Raw genomic sequence first — 22,208 nt, forward strand, 5'->3', positions numbered from 1 at the left:
GAGGACAACAGAGATTGTTTTGTCTCCGCTACATCTTGTTCGCTGTCTCCTTGAATTTCCAATTATTCAGAGCCTGATAGGAAAACAATATTTAGAGGTGTTACATCTGCATTATAAAAAAAATTAAAAGGCATGACAACACATTATGTAGGAGAAGAACTTGTGCAGTGTGATTTCTGTATAATCGAGATGTTCCAGGCATCTGAAAAAAAGAAAGGAATTCTTATGGAGGGTCTATGACAACACTAGTCCTCTATCTTTAAGCAACCCACTGGTGTCCCTCTTCCTTGAATTGTAAAAGTTTGTGAAACCTTGTACACTAAAAATGTAAAATGACCCCCCATCTGTAGTTCTACCATCTAAGGAGGTATCTCAAGTTTATACTCTATGGCTTAACCTGTGATAAGGAAAAAGATGGCCAAAAAGTAAAGCTTAATTGCCAACCACCCTAATGGCAACATTGCTGCACTAGAATGAGCAAAGGCACTCACCAATTAATTTTACCTTTACCAAAAAAATTGTACATACAGTACCTTGTACTAGCTTACCGTTTTCTATCTAAAGCTTTAGCTGGTAAAGGGGGCTGTTCCCAAAGTAATACAACAAGCATACATGGTGAACATGAATAAGAAATCTAAAAATCATTTACTCAGTCCCTTCCCAGAAATTCGTCAGTCTGTGAAATGAAAATCCTTGATTCAAAAAAAAGAAAACCATCTAGTATGCTAATGTAATTTAAAAACCCCCCCCCAAAAAATGAAAAAAAAAAAAAAAAAAAAAAAAAAAAAAAAAAGGGAATTCATTGCATTGTGTTCTATGGAACAATCTCATCTAATATAGAACTGAACAGTTAACAAAATGTGATAGCCTTGGGATCAGTATTAGCAAACTCCGTGTACAATGTGCTCTTTTTTTTAACCCCTTTTCTGGCCTAGGACTACATAAAAGAATTAACTTCCCTGCTACTTAATGTTTTAAAGTGAACCTACAACCAGAACTTTTTTTTAGGTTAGAAGCCCCATCATGGTATTCCTTTCTGTGCCCCTGTTGCATTGTGAGGGTTACCACACATCTGGATAACAGGCCTTTTCACAGAATAAAGTGCTTGGAAATCACGTTTACTAAAGTTGGTTGGGCAAGGGAATAATTGGTTGTATGACATTAAAGGTTCTTGTGCAATATGCAGCTTTTATCATAATACACAGCACTGCCTTAACAGAAATGGGAAGCTTCTTGCAATGAGTCGGTGAGTCACTGAGTACGGAAACAAGTATATGAATTACAGCTTTGGAGCAGGAGCATTTTCAAAGCCAAGTCAGCAAATGCAACACCCATATTTCCTCACCAGTTCACATTGGGTTCCCATTTAAGTATTTGGTGTGCTTTTTATTAGTCTAAACACACTGTGCAGCTTACGAGCATTATGTTTAAAGGTGATCTGCTCCAGTACACATTCAAATAGATTGGATGAAGTTATAAACCATATAACACTTTCTGAGTAGCAAAACCTAATTTGGTATAGATGGTCTTTATGCAGTATAATGGGTTGGCAGAAGTGTGTAGTGGTAGGGATGTGTAAAAAGCAGTAGATATTTGCGCATGGAGCCAATCTATCAGAAGGCTATGGAGTATGCAGTGATAAGATAAGCACATGCTGTTCTTCCTTATGGGCTTAGGGAATTGTCTTTTGTAAATCAAAGCCTTGTTTTTAAAGACTGGACTTCCTCCAGCTGTTCCCTTCCCTGTGAGTTGTTTAAAGCAGCAGTGATGGAACTACACTATTTTGTACAGATTTGACACAGACATTGAAGTATACAGGCAGGTCTTAAAGCTTGCCTGTGTCATTTTTTTGCATTAGATACTCACCTAATAGTTTTCTTTTACATTGGTTTTGTGAATAAGTCACAGAGACGAATATAGATAATCTTTTGATGTAGCTAATTCCTGTAACCTTGGGAAATATTTCTGAGGGGTGGTAGTGGAGTGGCAGGAAAGTGTTAACAGCATTTTGGAATTTGCAGTGTGTGTTCCTCCATGCCGAGCGATGTGCTGGGACATTTTTATTAATCTTCTACCTAATAACTGCTATCCTGCAGGGCCCGCTGAGATGGAATGGTATTTGCTAGCAATACACAGCTGCTGAATCATAGGATGAGGTGACCAGATTATTAAGATGTCCTTCCTATCCATGTATCACTTTCTCAGTAGTGGGTTTGTCTATCGTATTGTGTATAATAGTATTGATGCTAAAAGTGTTTTTCCAGGCAGAACCAGCAGGCCACCTCTACAGTACATTGCAAAGCAAACCGATAATCATGTAATATATAATGAAATAAGGGATTCTGTAATAAAGCAATAAAGTATCAGGATTTCTTCTGGTGGGCCATGTATCTCAGAGATTTACTATACCTTGTTCAGGATACTTTACTGTTTTAATATAATAGGCCATTATGTTGTATGCAATGATTAGATGAATAAATTGCACGACTAGTACTGTACATATATGCAGATGAAAAAAAAAGTGATGTCAGTCAGGTTCCTAAATATCATATAACTTACTGTTGTAAAAAGTATTCTGCTCCCATATTTGCATGTAATCAATACATATAGCAGTAAAGTGCACCCTAAGACAAGTGAGACGATTTGCTATGTTATAAGAATGTATTTGTGCTTAAGGAATACCCTCAGAAGACCTTTTGTCTTCATATTGTCCTAAAAATGAACAGTACTGCCACTTACAGTAGAACCAACACTTGTATGTATGTGAGGGTGCCTAGACTCTCCGGTGTCTATGGCTTCAAAATTTTATATCTGCAGATGGGATCCAAGGCTTTGTTGCCCCAATTACATTTTTTTGTAAATAAATATAATGCTTGCTATTTATTGTACATCAAGTTGTACTTGTCAGAGATAACACAATCATATTCACTACAACATAACAGGATTCAACCATTCTGTTAATGTATAACTAAATGCCAAGCTAGAGTCACTTGTGCAATATACAATCTAACTGCTCAAAATGTAAGTACTCTTTTGAGACCACTAGGGCTCACCTTTATATACATACAAGATTATGATAATCATATTTATTATATGTTTATAAAGTTTGAACATGGTAGCTGTGATGTAAAATGTGTGCTGCAGATAGGTAGGGAGCACTGTCATGTTGTTTCAGGTCGTCTTAAAAGGAACAAATAAGGCTTTCCTTGGTTCAGAGCCCCAAAGCTAGAAAACAGCACATTTATTAATCACAACAGAGCTGTATACATGTTCTGGAGGCGGAGATTTTTAACAGAAAAGCAGTTGGGCCATTCCAATAAATAAGCATCTTCAATATTCCCACATGTATTCAGTGCTAGGAAATCAAATGTACTAAGATTTCATTAGCTTTGGTAGAGATTTATTTTTCATCTTGTATTACATTCTCAAAATAAATGGCTATGTGTTTTTTGGGGAAAAAAGGTTTCATTGTTTAAATACACATACATACACACACACACACAACATATGTATATATATATATCTCAGATCTTTGGTGGCATTCTTCCTGTGTTGCATTATGACAAATGACCACTAGGTGGTTTCCTTACTCTATTACAGAAGTGCTTTGAGTTGATTCTTGTCCCATTGCTATAACTCATTACTAATGTGTTGGCAAATGTGTTCCTGAGGTCATTTTTAAAGTGGGCTCAGGCCAATGATTTTTGTATTTAATTGTAAGCCATTTTTTTTATTTTTATGTATGTAGTTTTGTCATCTGCAGCCTCTAAATGTTGTACAGGACTGTGTAATATGTTGGTGTTTCATAAATAAAATGAAAAAGTATATTTTGTATAAGTGTTCTGGAAGTTGCATTCAATGAAATTATATCGTAGTAAAAGTGGAAAGAGAAGGGAACTGAAGTCACAACATTATTTTTTTTGCCACATGGAATATCACTATATAGTAAAAAAAATGGCACAGTTACAGCTCTTCATGCACATCACAAATAGGCTTTAAACAAGCTTTAACACAAACAAAAGAAAGGCATATGAAGGTCTTGCACTATAGCGCAGGACATTGCATAGATGGGAATAATGTATGAATTAAAGTTCATGTCCAGTTGTATAGAGTTGTTTTGCATTGGCATTCCCTTCAAAATGATTTTTCCTCTATTTCATTAATTGTTAATGCACACCACACATTAGCTTCGCATGTATTACTCCAGTGCCTTGGAATGAACTGACTCTAAAATCATCTAAGTGAATAACTGAGTCCTAGTAGGTAATTGCAGTTCTTTAGTATCATACTACAACCCCCTGTTACATTTTAAACTGATTTTACTATATCATAGTTGCTATTATTATGTGTCCTTATTGCTTGCTGTGAACATATGTGATGTACCAAAATTGCAAATAGCAGCACTATAAACTGCAGCATACAGAACTCTTTACAAGTTATAGTACTTGTACTGTCATTACATTATCTATGTGATAAGTACATAGAATCTGATGAAACCTGTTTTGTGTTTCAGAAAAAAGCAGAGGCAGCTCATCGGATCCTCGAAGGACTGGGACCTCATGTAGAACTGGTACGTCATTTTAATAGTACACCTTCAATAAAATATTATATAATTTGTATGTATTAGTACCAGCTTTGCCTTCCCAGATTTGGAACTTTGTTTGTTGTGTGTGGAGAAAACAGCTGCTTTATGTACTGGTAGATAATTGTCTATTGATTTTCATTGCAGCCATTGTACAACCAGCCGTCAGACACCAAGCAGTACCATGAAAATATTAAAATGTAAGTGCGTTGGAAATCAGATTTGCACAGTCTGTGTTTATTAGCAAAATGATAACCTTAATTGATGACAATTTCTCTTAATGTTAAAAAAAAAAAAAAAAGATGTGGAAACAATCTCCAGGGAGGAACAAAAAAAATGGCAGGTTATGAGACTAATATATTTTATTGAATAATGAAAGATGTGTTCATTTTTTACATAATGCCTAGTGCTATTTATCAGTAGTTATCCAGGGATATTGGGCACCAGCTCCTAGGAGGTATCTAGCAGGGGTGTTTTATACTTTAAAAGACCCATACTTCCCATCAGCAAGTTTTTATTTTATTTATTTTTTAGTAAGAGTGGGATTTGAATACTGTCTCTGTCTTCTCTATAAGTGTTTATGGAAATGTAGCAGTTTGTTGTCACCCCGTAATAAATTTTAATATTTAGGTATGTAGAAAAGAGACGGGGATTAGGTTGGCATTAAAGGTGTGTGTAAAATATTATGTATTTATATTTAAAACATCATACATAATTACAACAGATATACATGTAAATATCTTGAACTATGTTGTTTTGTTTTTTTATCTTTTTTCCTGCTGCCACTGAATTTGCAGTGCATGTTTGATAAAGATAAAAATTACAAACATTTGTTGGTCAGTAATTTAATACCATTTTTTGAAAAAATCTCTTTCTAGAAATCAGACAATGCGCAAGAAGCTTATACTATATTTTAAAAGAAGGAATCATGCCCGCAAGCAGTGGGTAAGTGTTCAGGGATTCACGGTACACAACGTTGTAATGTAATGTGGATTTACCTTATAAAACATGCTAAAATTTATTACAGAAATTGTGTTGTGGTAACCAAACAATTATTGCAAATACAGCAATAATGAAGGCAGGATAAAGTATTTCTCACCAGGAAATGTTTTCCTGCTTTACCAGGTACTTGTGACATACTCAGTTTTCTTTTTGCCAAAGAAGTCAATACACCTACATCTTCTTCTGCCATTCACATATATAAAAAAAATATTTTGTATTGTTTTATTCATTGGTATTCGTTCCAATAACTTGTTGTGTTCAAGCTACATTTTCCTTGAATCACCTGTAAGTGCTTCTCTGTTACAGCTGTCAAAATTTGCTTCCTTACTGGCATAATTTCCTGTATGTCCCTGCAGACACAGAATTATTCACAACCTCGATCAATAAGCTTGTTTGAGCACACCTCTCATTTCGGTTGGCTTGTGTACCTTTTGTATGGATGGAATTATGTACCCTGTATATCCCTAAGTCTGAGGAAAATGCTACCTTTATATAAATCAATAATAATATTAAAATGTATAGTGCATGCCATCATATATCACACAAACCGCAGTGGAAATCCTTCCAAGAAAAAGGGGAAATCTAATATCTGACAACTATCTCTACAACACGTGTCCCCATTAGGATACCTCTTTCCTTGTAGTATATATTGTAGAGACAGGAAGTCTCACATACAGGTACATAGACACTAATAAAAATCTTACAGGGTACCAGTCTTTCTCAATCTGCCTACAATTACTACAACTTTTAGCTAGAACCCCCCTTTAAATAAGCCCAGTAGAATCAAACCCTAAAATATGTCTGGAGAACTGTGGGTTAAAAGGAAAAAGCTAATTACAAGCATCAGGTTGATGTGCCGACTGCACAGAGATTTTGGTGCCAAAGGACAGCTTAATGTTTCAAGGTATGAAGGAACAGACGCTGATCCAGCAAAATACAAGGTAGAATTAATTAAAAGTACAGAAGCGTAACCTCTCCTTTCTGACTGATCACTACAGCTTAGCTTTTTTTTTTTTTTTTTTTTTTTACCTATCCAACCAGATGCGCTCAGAAAAGCAAGGAAAGAAAAAAGATGTAATTTTGTTGTGCAATTATAGAAACACATTTAGCAATAAACATCTTTCATACCTGAAAGTGCACTCATATGAGCCAAATACATGTAGGGTATTATGTTCTGAGGTGTAACCCAGTCATTTAAAAAGAACAAGAATTCCAGAGAACATGCATTTCACCTGGGGCTCCGATATTAAAGGAAATATCACAAATGGTTTATACAAGAGTCTGAATGTTGAAAGATTTTAAGGAATGACATCGTCAATAAGGACATAGATTTAGTCTTGAACTGAAAGTGGTATTAGATATTTGTATTGTGATAACACACAATATGCTTTGTCATCCCTTTCATTTTCAATGGCAGCCCAAAATACCTGTGTTGTAGTATACTGTTGTATTAGAAAAGAATGTATTTTTCATGCATTGGCCGGTTAATAATTATCAGTGGGTTTCTAATGCAATGTGCGGCAGAATGTACGTTGCTAATGTACAAGAACACACTCCATGGACTTTAAAACTTTCTTTTGTCAAAGAGGACAAAGGTACAGTTATACCTCAGAAGTGGTGATCAGAGACTCTATTTACATGAATGGAGTAACCTATCACCACATATGAAGAGATGCACTAAACTTACTACAACTTTTCAAAAAGAAAAAATAGTTCACTAAAGTGGTTAGGAAGTGTTTAAAAACAAGCATGTATGGATAATAGTCTGTACTGTCATCTTATTGTCCTGTCAATATACTGTTAATGACAAAATAAAAATACCTGTGAAATCTGCTCACTAGAATGGGGTTAATTTTTAACAACTTTTATGCAAACCTCCTGCATGAATTCCCTGTGGTTTGTTATAAATGATTCTTAGTATTTTGTGTCTCTTGAAGAAGTGGCAGTTCTTCAGACAGATGCTTATTGCTGCTGAGCAAGGATTAAGAACCATATGGAGTCCTCAGGAAACAAGTTCTAAAATTTCTGCATCATCTGTGTGTGAGGGACCTGAAAAGTGTGTTGTTTAAGGTCACATCTCAAGGTCTTACAAATTCAAGGAGGAGTGGAATGAAACCACCTCATAAGACACTCCTTCAGGGAGATGCCAAAGGGTAATTACCTTTGGAAAGTACCAGATAATTCCACTATGCAATTCATTAGCTTCCTGTCAAAAAGCCATCAGCAGTAGGAAGAGTTGAAGGAGTGGTGTGGCTCGCCATTCACAGCTTGAATTTTATTTCTCTAGTCTTGATATCATAACATATTTCTCTATTATTCTGGCTATGCTAACAGAACATTTGTAAAACAATCTCCAAGTGAGTTTACAAGAAAAATAAACCTGTAATAGTATCGGAGTTCTCAACCTTTAAGGCGGTAGAAACTGGCAGGCAAAGAACAAAGCAGATCTTTACTGAGCAGTGCCCTATGCTCGGCACAATATTGTCCTCAGAGGTATTGTTTATGCTGGAAAGAAATCTGCACAAAGCGTTTGAAATTACGAATTTAATTTCGCTTTTATTTTTTATGGATTTTCCATTATTTTAAAATAAAATACATGAAAGCATTGGAGACACTACACATGTACCATAAAATATCATCATGACGCACATCGTAAGCAGTCCTTGGAGAACAAGTCAGAAAGACAAGTTAAAGCAAACTTTGCTTTGCCTATGAAGTGAAAAGTAACAGGTTATTTTTACACACACTTTTATAGCAGCACATACTCACCTTTTCTTCACAGCTTGATGTTCAGTCAGTGGGAGCGAGGAAAGGAAGCCCTGGGCAAACTTTAGGTCAATGTATATCGCACTAAGATAGCACAGGAGACTCTCTTTGTCCCATATGATGGCATAGAGCCAATCACCAGCAGTATTACATGGAAGAATGGTTGATACTTACCATATCTACTGGTATTTATTATCTTTGTTGCTTATGATGACCGAGCAGAGAAAGTAGAAAAGGGATCCTTTAAGCAAGCCTGCACTATGTCTTTTAAGGGCAAAGCAACATGATTGCTTTAAACAACCATCCTTACTTGAATATACTAAATTTCCTTTACTTGCTCAACGGCTTGATCCAATTATTGTTGAGAACTGCAGGAAATTTTTACTACTTCTAGGTAGGAAATAGCATGTGATTCATACCATTTGACTCATAGTAAGACCAATGTAATCTGCAATTCTAGTGATTTGTAAATTATGCATACAAGTCAGAACAACATATATTTTAGGGCTGAATTCAGGTGAGAATCAACCCCTTAACAGATGCATATATATGCGCGCGCGCTCTCCTAGTTCTAAGGTGTTACACATCGGTAGACAATAAAAATCATCTGGTCGTCAGCAGGTTCTAAAAATATATTGTGATTTGGATTTTTGTTCATGTTCAGCCAAGCTTTAGCTTTTAGCGCCCAAGATTGCCTAATATTTGACTCTAGAATTCTTATACAAAGGAGTTCATGGTACACTGCATGACTGCAAGAAGCACAGGACCTGTGGCTGCAAAACAAGCCCAAATCATCACCTCTCCACCACTATAGTTAACAGTTGGTATGAGGTGTGTGTGTTGATATGCTGTATGTTTTTTATGTTTTGTTTTCTTAATAACCCATTTCAGACTTTTAATCTCTAATGGAGACACACGTTGTGCCTTAACATGTATTTGAACAGCACATAACCAATATAGTTACTGAACTATTAAATGGTAAGGTGCATCAAAATGATCTCTGAATAATTGTTACACCCAAATTATGAATTAGGATACTAGTTACTGGTAAGGTTTTCGTCCCAGGTTGCTGTCTCTATTAAAATGTTACTATTTGAGAGGTATTGAATATTACATTAATTGATTGTTTCTAGGGATACCCTTATTATTACTTTAATATTTTCACGATCAGAGCTCGTTTTAGGACCCATTCATGCGGAAAAGCAGAGCATTTTTAAAGGTTTACAAATGTGTTCAGCTGTAAACACTGTACTTGTTATCAGTATTGTTTTAGTGGAAACAGACCTTCTTGTACCTTTTGGCAGGCATTAAAGTCTTGTTTAAATTACAGGCTTCCTGTAAGTAAATCATTATCCATTTGCCAACTGCCCCAGCATACTTTAACTGATGGTAGACTACTAAAAGCTAGATTTCCCAGCCAAATAGTGATGAATCTAAGTGTTTACCACATCTCTAAACAATTCTGTAACACACAAGATGTGTATGGAAAAGAAATGGCTTTATTTCCTAAATAGTCAGAGTCTTTATGAAATCTTTCCATCAGGAGACATCTGTACATAGTGCACTTTCAGTACAACATAGCTTTCTATTGTATTCTCTTTTCTGTCGGCACTGAATATTAAAAGTCAGAATTCACTATAAAGTACTCCAATTTTAACTCTTCCTTCTTACACTTTTTAGAATGACATCAGTAAAATCTTGGATGATTTTAAAGATTATTTCACATGAGTGTTGTCATACTATCATGCAAAAACCACCCAAATACAACCCTAAAGTGTGCTTTTCTTATAAGGAGGAGCCTGCCAGGCTTGAGAAAATAATGCTGCTTTTTTTTAGTTTTTAATATATAAGCTCCATGTTTATCTGAATCCAGACTTTACTTTTATTGACCTGGAAAAAGCATGCAGCAGGTGAAGTACAAATTTCAGAGTTGTGAATCAGACAGACTTCAGTCTGCAATTTGCAGAGGACTTGTCTGCACTCCCCACCCATTCATATTATCCCTGAGTTTATGTGCTCATTCGCATTTGTACAAATACTTAACCGACTTTTCCTTCATTCCTCTAAATCAGATGATTGGAGGTGGGAAGTGAGCTAGGATCACTCAGTGATTTGCTGAAAGCTTGGTGATATATAATTACATACTTGTATACATTGTTATTATTGGCATGGTATTATATTTTATGTATGAATTGTGCTAATTAGCAGCTGAACCCAACCAATTGATAAGCTTTGCTCTTTTGAATCATCACATTCAGCATTGATTGTGATATGAAAAATTTACATACGGTTCAACGTTAGCAAATTCTGGCATGGCACACTACAAGTAGTTGCTTGGTATCGTCCAAATCAATGGAGCAGATTTATGAATTCTGGAGCAATCTGTAGGGAAAATGCTGTTATCCTACGGTACCCAATAAGGCTCCATGCTGTACCACCTGGTATGGTAAAAAAAAAGGCATTTTTGGTTTGTTGCTATGGACAGCTGCTCCATTTTATTCTCATGTATACTCCCAATTTATTAAATGGTGCTGTTTGGTTTCTGTCGCTTACAAAGTGTTGTAGCCAGAGATGGCCAAGCAAATGGCATTTTCAGAAGGAAATGAGTATATTAGCTTCTGTGTTTCAGTGCAGGTTTCCTTGTGCAAGGTATTCCCTTCTGTTACTTTCCTGGTACTCCTGTCAATTTTTAAAACATATGCCTTAAAAGCTAGCAGGCCTTATTGTGAAGCTTTTTAAGATTAAATATGAAATGAAAAAAAAAAAAGCTGTCAAGAAGTGCCAAAGATGACTTTACCTTTCAACATTAACTGTTGGTCCAGCTTAAATGCAGCACATTGCTGCATGTGGTAACTCCGAGCTTTGTAATTAAAATCCTATGTGGTAGATTTCAGATTCTATGTGATTGCCAAGCTTGTATTTTGATTTTACTTTAGATAAAGCATTATGTAACTTGGTGTATTATTCATATTTTGTATTTCTTGGTAGGGCTCTTAGCCGTTTTGCTTGGACTGTTGATATACAGTTATTTTTTTTCTGCTTAGCTGAACATTGATTTTTGTACAGACTACCTACTTACTCTGGGGGCCTAATTTCTGGAATGAGGAATCTTAGCTGACAGCATTCTCTTAATAGTGATCAGAGCAAAATTAGCACATTATATTGACAATCCTATATAGTCCTGGAAAAGACTAACAGAGTTACTCTTGAGGAATAAGGAGGGGAATAGGCTGGTATTTTGTGAGTGAACGTTAAAACGTTATCAGAAGCTTAGTCTGTTTTTATAGTCTTTCCAGTCAATTTACTTTATTTATTTTTTTTTTTGTTTTACTGTCTCTCCAGCTGCTATTGAAATAAATAGTTTTCCTTTCATCCTTATGTTTCAATCACTGAAGTTTTGCAGCTAGCATGGATACATTTTTTTTTTTGCAACATAACAGAATAATAATTTGCAATACATTTTCACATCAAACATCACCAATCATTGCATTGACATTCATTTAGAGATGTGCTACTAACATGCAGGTTCTCCTTTTTTAAAGCAAGGCATCACAACAGTTTGTAACAACAATGTTGTAAATATTGTATTTTCCTATGTCTATTCATTCTGTTGAGTTTTTTTATCTTTTATACACAGAATAAAATACTAAACTGTTTTAAAGTAGAGTGCTGGCAGGAGCCCATGGAACACTGTACAGAAATGATGCTGAATATATTTTCCTTCTCTATGGCTTGGACTGTGGGTTTTATAGTGGTCAGGTTGGGATGGTAAATTAACATGGTAAAGAGAATAATTAATATATCAATTTGTGTCACCAGCCTTTTCTGGATTTTTTTATTATTGGGTAGTGAAATTTGTTTATATACCATGGATACTTGAATTCCCTATATTTTTTTTAATGTGAAAGATGTATTGCCCTTTATTTCCTCCTTAAGCCTCCCCTCTTTTTACTTTCCAATTAGAAAAATCTGGACCTTCTAGCCATGAAGACGCTATGAAGCTATTTGAGTTTCAGAATGAGGCAAATTTCCCATACTCTCCAATCTATTAACAATGATTTAAATAATGTAAAAAATATTATTACATTATCACAATCTTTTGACTGGCCACTAATTCCTAATGGACAAAAGTGAGCTGATCATGGGACATTATGAATATTAGTGAAAATCCTCAGTGTCTTTGGGTATTTTGTATGATCTGCTCTAATGGTGCCTGTTCCACGCAGTGGGAAGTTTCTTGATCAGCACATAATATCAGAATTACCACTTAAAATAGAGACTTTTTGGTATTTAAGGTCAACTTTCCTTAAACAATTTGTGTATATCCCCTTCAGGAACAGAAGCTTTGCCAACGTTATGACCAGTTGATGGAAGCTTGGGAGAAAAAGGTGGAACGAATTGAAAATAACCCACGAAGACGAGCAAAAGAGAGCAAAATAAGGGAGTACTATGAGAAACAGTTTCCAGAGATCCGCAAGCAGAGAGAGCTTCAAGAACGCATGCAAAGGTTGGTTTACTATGTTTTTTTTCTTGTAACTGAATAATATTTACCTGAGAGGCATTTGTTCTGAACTAACCCATTATATCTATATTTCATCATTCAAACCAGCTATATGAAAAGCAACATGTAAGAGGCGATTGCTTGGTATAAATTGCTGTCTATTGGTCTACCTCCAAAAGTTTATGGTAATTCTTACAATCAACTTCTCAAACTGGCCCCTATTTAACCTGCTAAAGTGCAAACCTGTTGATCTTGACTGAAATCTAGTACCTGTGCTTTATACATGTCCTGTACTCTTGCCAGATAACATTTTGCCCAGGTCTGTCTGTGGATTGTACAAAAAGATTTGAGGTTCCACAAGGGAGCATCACATCCCCAAACTATTTTACAAATATTAGCACATCTCAATGGAACTTTAAAGGTGCTTGAACAACAACAAATTGTTGTGGAAATACTGAACACCTTCCTCCTAAATTATGAGCAGAGTTTGAGGTGTTGTCGTCTTCACAAACTTCCTATTCTATAGTGACAACCTATACCTCCATCAGTGTCACCCTAGGACAGGAAGTGTGTTATTGGCAGGGTTAGCTGGTAAAAATCAAAGACTGCTAATCTGCACTATATTAATATTTTGTTTCTGATTTGACATGCACTTGAATAATTATCATTTTGTGTACAAAATATTATTATTTAATTATAGCTATTACATTTATTTAGGGAACTGTGTAAACCGAAATAACAGTGTGCAATTTTCAGTCACCCTTTAGCAACCAATTACTTTGTATTTATACCAAAATAAGGTTATTTATTATTGGTTGATATAAGTTGATGCACATTACTGCTGTGTATGAAATATTGTTTTGTAGCTAATAATGGTTTTAAGGTCTGAGCGGAAATACAAGCTTAATATTATCAATCCACAGAGTTGGAGTCTTGAAAGTTTCAAAAGCTTGGACTACTTTTTACATATGCAAACTATATGAAAATAGTAGTGTTATGATAGTGTAAATATAAAATATGTTTTTTTAAAGTAAAGCTCTATTTATCGCTGTATAATGTGTTTGGTGTACAACGAATACTACATAACACAACTACATTTATGTTTATCCTGTTCCCACAAGACGGAATCATTCTGGTTAATGGTTCTTTTCATCTCACTCTTTGCATTCAAGGTACTTCTGGCTTGTGGCCCAACACTGTTTGCTGTTTGAAATGTCACACAGAGGAAATAACATGAGTTTATAAGTATTGTTATAGTGATGGAAAGCCCTGGGTATCAAGCGTACTATGAATGCCTTCAGTGACCATGTAAAGTTGCTCATCCATACAACCTGCTCATGCATCACTACAGGTGGTTGAACATTTCTATTTCTTTTCTCAGCAGGGTAGGACAGAGGGGAAGTGGCCTGTCCTTATCTGCCGCACGCAGTGAGCATGAAGTGTCAGAAATTATTGACGGCCTGTCAGAGCAGGAGGTAAGGCTTCTTTTCTGCTCATGTCAGTTGCTGCAATACCTACTGACAAAATCTTTCTATATAACAAACAGGACCCCTAGATCAAACATATTTGCAATTGCCAAAAAAATTTTATGGGATTTTATGTAGAATCTAGAAGAATTACAGGGTCTACCTGATTTTTTCGTTTTATTTACTAATCCCATACTTGGCCTGAATAAAATATGTTCTAATATTACAACATGTCATTTAATTTTTGGAGGTAAGTTTTACAATGCCAAAATGTGATATCTGATATTTGTGTTTGTTTTTTTTTTTTGTTTTTTTGCAAAAAAAGTAGAGCAACTAAATGAACATCCTCCAAGACTAAACATTTTTGCCAATGGTTGTACATTACTTGTGATGAAAAAAAAATAACGAGGTCACAAAATAACATGGCATTAGAAACAGCCATCACAACTGTAAATATACTGATTTATGGGTTTTCTTTTTTGTGGCCATCTGTATTTGGATTCTGAGAACAACTGATTTCAAAAATAGGCCACAAAAAGTGTGTTTCCAAGTGATAAATATTTTTTGAGATGTGAGGGACAGTAAACTGTAATCATTGTGTTGTGTTGCTAAAGAGAATACACACATGTAATACATGTAAAACGCTGATATGGCTGCTCCTGTTTGTAATGTAAAAAGAATAACAATAAAACAGTTTTTTTTTTTTACCCAAATATTAGGTTATTTACAATACGTTGATAATGAGTAAACATGTAGTATATCTTCAAAAAAGTTTAGTCAGAGCCGTCCTGATGCAGAATTATTAAGATTGTAACTATTTTATTTTTGTTGTAAATAATAAAGTGGTGATTGAGTGAGGGAATTAGTGTGTTTCTTTACATAATAAAGTCTATTTAAAATTTGTGTAGTATAAAGAAAAGGTAAAAGGCTTTTCTAGCCACTGTGCATGGGATAAAAATAAAAGGGTAAGAGAAGAAAGAGAAGTGGTATATAAACTCTCGCTCCATGCTGGCACCGTTTCTGGATATTTTCAATATCCTTTTTTATTTATTTTTTTTTAAGTTTGGGACCACTTTTAAAGCAATCAAACAGCTGAAATTAATGACAATACCACATTGATATTATTTTCAAATTAGAAATTGGAAAAAAAGCATTCAACCCGTCCATTGCATACCTTATATTAAAACAGGACAGTCACTGTGTACCAAAGATTATGAATCGGTCACTTAAAATGTTAAACTCAAAAATCTTAAAAGTTACCAATTACACTTCTCACTTAACATTATAGGTGAGTGTTAGTGTTTTTTACCATTTGGCTAGATATCTTTGGGGAAAAAAAGCAATTGGGCATTGTTAACATTGCCAACATTGTTGCACTACAGTGATCTTTTAATATCTTCTCCTAAACGCTAATGCCATGACATGGTAAAAACTAAGCGTATAATACATTTGACTGTGCTGACGCCAAACAGGTCTCCACTGCACCAGCCTGGACTAACCTGAGATAAATCGCTGATAACAGTACAGGATTTCCTTATCTAAACCACATTTCTGAGGTCTATGTTGTCCTCTATATCTAGTGTGTTACTAGGACAGTTTACTATTTTAAAACTGACTACTATATTTAATGTAACCGTACTAAAGCCAGCATATGAAAGAATGATTTACATATGTGATCTTAACTTTAAGCTTGTCAGCCACCCATTTTTTTTTAGCAGGACTAAACTTACATCAGAAAAAAATTGTGATCAGGTAGGCTTATCATTGCATGTGATGTCCCTTCTGCGATAAATGTACCTACCTAGTTGCACTCCTACCTACTCACTGTATTTTACTATTTAATTTTAGTTACACTTTAATGGTGCAGACTGTCTATGCGTTTCAGTTGTTGAAAAGTATTCTCTGCTTAATAACTAATAATCTGCTATTTCATACAGAACCTAGAGAAACAGATGCGTCAACTAGCCGTCATTCCACCCATGCTGTTTGATGCTGAGCAACAGCGTATTAAGTTCATTAATATGAATGGCTTGATAAATGACCCCATGAAGGTGTACAAGGAGCGACAAGTTATGAACATGTGGAGTGAACAAGAAAAAGAGACCTTCAGGGAGAAGTGAGTTCAACCTCTCATATGTTTATTATTATATCAGTATAAATATCAGAATGAGGATACAAAGTAAACCTAAAACACCAAGCTTGTATCTAAGAATGCTTCCTAACATTGCTAAATCTATGTGAACAATAATATTCTCCAGTGCTTATACAGCTGTGTCTTTAAAAAGACTTGAAGACAAATGCAGAAAAAGGATTTAGTGATGGTGAACAGGTAACGTTCATCTCTGATTTTCACCAATCTGATACAATAATCTTGAAATCTGTATTCAAGGAATGTAGGCAACTGATATTTTTGAAGTGATTGGATGTATTAGTAAGTATTGATCAAAAGTACGCACCATGGCATTTATACGAACAATCTTTATCACAGTTCTGTGGTTCTCCCATCCCTCCACCAATGATCAGAAAGGCAGAATAGTACCCTTGTGCCTTGTTTTGGGTCTAACAACCAAGCAATTACCAATTTGTAAACTTGTAATTTTGGTTGGTCAAGCACAAAATTGTCAACAGATCTGATGTTCCGTATTGTCCACGATGCCAGTTATAGTCTGCACTGGGTACTCCGAGCTCTTCTACATTTCCATTGTCATTATGTATTCTGATAATGTTTTCTAGTTCAAAGCTCTTTTTTCTGTTAGTACTTTTAGTTTATTAGTACTTTTCTACACATAGTTTCAATTTTGTTTCTTTTACATACCACTTATGTGTGCTACTCAGCTTGTGTTGGTATTGTGGTAGTAATAAATATAAAATATAAATTAAAACTATATATATGTGTATAGATAGATATATATATATAAAGTTTGTCAGGGTTTCGAAGATGGTGATGGAAGATGGTGGTGCGAATCATATAAAAATATTGTTGGTATACTTTTTAAAGAAAATCTATTTCATAGATAACCATAATTATTTGATCTTGACCTTGTTCTGGTAAATGCTGTATAGTCACCCTTTATATAAGTCACGTGTGTGGAATGAACAACTAAACTTCTGGAGAGTGTTACTCCTGATGCTCGAGCTCTTAGTGTGAAATGTATTTAGTTGGCAACTGTTGTGGTGTTTCTAAGGAAAGGTTGCTGATATATATCCAAGTGACAAACTATGTATTATATCACCGGCCAATATAAAATCAGGACAAACCCATGTACCAGAATAAATAAAGGGTTGTTTTGAGAATTTGGCACAAAAAATATATTTATAATAATAAGACATTCCTTCAAACATTCGCACATGGGAATTTTCCATGTTCATTTGTTTTAATGGCAATAACTTATTCCCACCAGTTTTATAAATGGTGCCTAAATGTTTGCACTTGTCTGATTCACAGGTACTTTACCTTGAAATTTCTAAAGTGAGGAAAACCCCTGATATACACTTGGCAGTGTTCTCCCCAGCCCCTTTTAGCCGGGCGCTCCACCCGGCACTTTTCAGTAACCACCCAACTGTTTTTGGGTAGTTAGTGATGAGTTGGGTCACAATACAGGGGCTGCCACCTGCCTAAAATGTCTTCACACCCAGCTTAAAATTTTTCTGGGTTGAGCACTTCCTGGGTTATAAAGTCCTTTCATTTAGTTTCTCTGTAAGACTTGTAACAATACATGTAAACTGGATTTCTTTATATATAACTTTTATATAAAGGATTCTGTGGTATTATGGCAATAAGGGACAATGTTTGATGAAATATATATGTTCAACCCTTTAAAGGTGATCATATTGGCATAGTAGCCTCTTATCGGCTGCACTTCCCTTCTGCAACAATATTATATGCCTGATCATCTTGTGCATTATGTGGCAGTGAGTTTTTTGTCTAGAATAAATTGTCCACAGTAAACAAATGCAATATTATATTTTTGTTCCTCACTGAGCATTTTCTTTTTGAAAACCTTAACACTAAAAATGTTTTGTTGAAATCAATCTTTTCCAAAATATTTTTTTGTTGTGTTTTGGAAAATGAGCTTGATTGGGTTTTGGAAAATCTTTGTTTTGCCCGTACTTTGGTGAATGTACTTTCATAAAGGTTTCCTGTAAATACAGAGGGGGGTGAACCGTGGAAACGTGTTCCAAAGGAAATCGGAGGACAAAAGATTAGTCCACCAGTATTACCTGTGTTTTCTTTGCAGCTGTTTGTTTTTCTAAACCTTAGCTTCCAATGTCTTAGTCCACCCTGTGTTTCTGTTTGGAGGTTGCCATCTTGGTAGGTTTTTTATTCTCACATCAGAGCTATAGTCTGATGACTGGTAGATAAATGATTGGGATGCAGCAAGACTAGTGAAGTTTGCCCTGATTCACATAATAAGTAATACTTTCCTTGTAATGTAAGTTTTCATATACAGTTTCCACTTCAGCAAGTAGTAGCAGTAATTGCCTCTCCAAATCATACATTGCAGATGTTCAGATACACAGGCAAGAGTCTTTTAGGTAAAGTTGTAAGTCGCTATATTGCTATTTTTTAGGTACTGCTTTTTATGGGTACCTATTTTATGGGTAATGCTTAAGTGCTGTTGGTATCCTTAGTTGGTTGTTCACTAATAATAAGTTTAGAGCATCTTTAAAGTGTATATGTAAAGCCAAAATGTTTTTAAAAGCTATTGAATGAGGAGGGGTTTTAGGACCATTACAAGGCTTCATTGCTGCCAATGCTGTACTTAAGGAGTTTTAATCTCAGTTCTCCTGGTGGCCAGTGTCCCCAAAACAAAAAATGACCAGATATCCATTATTTTTATGATGGCATAACTGCAGATGAAGGAAAATCTTCTAAAGGTTACACTAGGCAAATTCCCGTATCTATGTAAAGACTTACCTTTACTTCCCTCTTGCATCTTTGTAGCAGTAAGTAAATAGAAATCTTTTCAACAAGAAGCACATCAGAAAATAATCTGTCAAGGATCTTACCCTTTTTCCATTGTATCCAAAACGTTTAGATTGGCTAGAACTGTAACTGAGCTATAGATGACATCTTCCTAGGCAAAGGATTAGTGACTACAACTATTTAACCTTAAACAGGCCATACACTAGTTTGGCATCTATAGATTACCACCATACATTACTACCAGTCAGCAGAAGCACTTCCTTCTATATTCCTCAACAGGAATGCTGTAAACTAATGTGAAAAAAGGTGTTGAGGAAATGTCTTTTGCCTGTACATTGAGCCTGATTTATTAAAGCTCTCCAAGGCTGGAGAGGATACACTTTTATCAATAAAGCTGGATGATCCAGCAAACCTGGAATGGATGAAATAATTTGTAGCAAATGTTTTGAATCCTGGAATTGATCTATTCCAGGTTTGCTGGATCTCCCAGTTTCAATGATAAAAGTGTATACTCCCCAGCCTCGGAGAGCTTTAATAAATCAGGCTCATTATGTTCTATCTACTTTTAATCACATTTCTGTTAAAATCTGATTGCTGTCTCACGGTGTGTAGTGGTAATCCAGCTAAACAATCAATATCAGTAGGATGTTAAACATTTAACTGATCACACAAATCCATTATTAGAGACAATGGTTAATAAATGACTTTGTGGTATTTAGAAATTAGTAATAAAATAAGCAGAATTCCCCCTAAAAATGATTTACATTATAGTACAATAAATTGCCATGTTCTGCTGTTATTCAAAAGTTCATCCAAAACTTGTAAAATTCATATGACCCATGAAACTGAGCCTGCTTGAAATTTGTTTAGAAAACACAAGCTTTTTGTTATACTGTAAGCCTTTCTAAAACAAAGAATATATATGATGTTGCTTAGCAATCCTTAGATGTGGTGGCTCCATTCTTTTTATTCTATTCTTTATTTCCCTCCGATGTTCCTTTCAGTTTCACACATACAAGTACAGTTTGGCATAACATAAAATAAAACTCTTTATTGCCCATATCGTTATCTTAACTGGCAATGTCATCTGTGTTAAAAACACAGTTCATCTGATTACACTGTACAATTACGTTAGGAGCTGCCATACTAATTGCCCAGGTATAGCTGCTTGGGGAGAGCTGTGCATTTTACTACATATCTGTATTCAGTGGTAAGCTTCCTGGTTTGTTTGCACTGCAAATAGAAACTTATCTTCTGCTCTTCATACATCATGATTCAAGTCAGACACATTTGTGGGTGGTTGGCACAGCTCTGATAATTAATAATAACGAAGTTCAACCCTTTAAGGTATCATGAAATGTAGTAAGACGTACAGGTAAGGTTTTCTTTAGTCCACAGTGTACTGAAAACTCTAACTGAAAACAGCACAAGCAGTTACAGGCTTAGTGAATTTCTGATAGGAGCAACAAGTATTTTATTGACTTAATAAACAGATATAAAAAAACACTTTTAATGGAATATTTAGCAAAGCAAAGGGGGATAAAAACACAGGGTTCAATTTTAGGGGGCTATGTACACTTTAAAAGTCAAAGTTTGATATGAAGCATGAACTATATATATTACTGTATTTAAATCATCATTGTACTGAAAACGCGTCTTCAAAAATGAATTGCTGCTGTGAGTACAAGTACTCTTTCAATAACCTTAAAATGTCATTGCTTAACTTGCAACGCTTTTAAAAATGTTTCCATGTATTAACTTTGTATCTTTTTTATAACATTTGTTTGGATTACGATAGCTGTAAAATGTAACTGTGGAGGCTAGAAAGTATTGTAATTGTTAAAAATCATGTTACCAAAGCTGACCACATGCAATCAATCTTCTCTTGTTATAGTAAATCATTTTCCTCTCGAGGATGCAACAAAATCACTAAAACATCCTTCATAAATTAGTCTGCGCACTCAGACTCATCAGAATAGAATTGCTAAGAAATATCTATGACTCAACAAATGTTTCTAAATGTTGAAATAAAACTTTGTATAGTTTTCATCAAAAGTCTTTACTTTCTTAGAAATGGGTATACAATGTGGTTTACTTGTATAATTTACGTGTATAATTTATATTTTCTCAAAGTCACTATGCTAAATTATGGAGACACCTGGTGATAATCAGAACATATTATGCAAAATAATTCAAATATAAACCCTGTATATACACATTAGACATCAGATTTCTGTGTTGTGTAGGTGTATAGATGTGTGTGATAACAAGTATGTGTAAATGTGGTTATGTTACATTTTTAAGTAATTGGATACCAGTCTAAGGCTTAGTCTACACGAACGCTTTCCCCAGCGTTTAACCTGAGGCTTTAAAAGCCCATGTTTGAAATCCCCATCCATTCCAATGGACTAATCTACACCGTTTCCCTGAGGCACATTTATAGGCATTATCTAAAATCTATGCTTGGAACGTTTAAAAAACCAAAATGCGGGAGTTAACGCTGGAAAACGCCCCAAAACACGGGTAAACACTTCCAATGATTTCAATAGGGTGTTTCCCCAAGTTTATAAGCACTTGAAACATAAATGCGTATACATATATATACGTATATATATATATATATATATATATATATATATATATATATATATATATATATATATATATATATATATTTACACACTGTACAGCCTCTAGAAGTTTGCAAGTTGTCCCAATTGGGTAGGATAATGGGTAGGATTTACCAATCCTACCCATTTCTCAGAAACCTTTACACTGAGAGCAGTTTCTGGGCTACTGCTAGTTCATATTCCTACCCTATTTAAAGGAACAGTAAGCAGTGTCAGGAACAAATCGTTTAATACTTAGGGGCCACGAAATAAAGGGAAATCCCCCTATAAGTACACTAGAGACTTTAAATTTCCCTTCTCTGTTCAAAATTGTGTTTTCAGTTGAGCATTGCCT

The 22,208-nt window shown here is 35.0% G+C and overlaps 1 protein-coding gene across 11 annotated transcripts in view; it reads left to right on the forward strand.

The window, feature by feature from the left end:
* The window catches only part of NCOR2 (nuclear receptor corepressor 2), a 224,705-nt gene that overhangs the window by 106,074 nt on the left and 96,423 nt on the right, over positions 1–22,208 (forward strand). For all 11 annotated transcript variants that reach the window (XM_072415778.1, XM_072415779.1, XM_072415775.1 and 8 more), the window contains exons 7-12: positions 4,514–4,570; positions 4,730–4,782; positions 5,461–5,527; positions 12,685–12,857; positions 14,233–14,326; positions 16,255–16,433. In XM_072415778.1, coding sequence (XP_072271879.1) covers positions 4,514–4,570; positions 4,730–4,782; positions 5,461–5,527; positions 12,685–12,857; positions 14,233–14,326; positions 16,255–16,433 — 623 coding nt within the window. The remainder of the gene's footprint in view (positions 1–4,513; positions 4,571–4,729; positions 4,783–5,460; positions 5,528–12,684; positions 12,858–14,232; positions 14,327–16,254; positions 16,434–22,208) is intronic.

The sequence above is a fragment of the Pyxicephalus adspersus genome, chromosome 6 (genome assembly GCF_032062135.1).
Source record: "Pyxicephalus adspersus chromosome 6, UCB_Pads_2.0, whole genome shotgun sequence".
NCBI classification, from domain to species: Eukaryota; Metazoa; Chordata; class Amphibia; order Anura; family Pyxicephalidae; genus Pyxicephalus; species Pyxicephalus adspersus.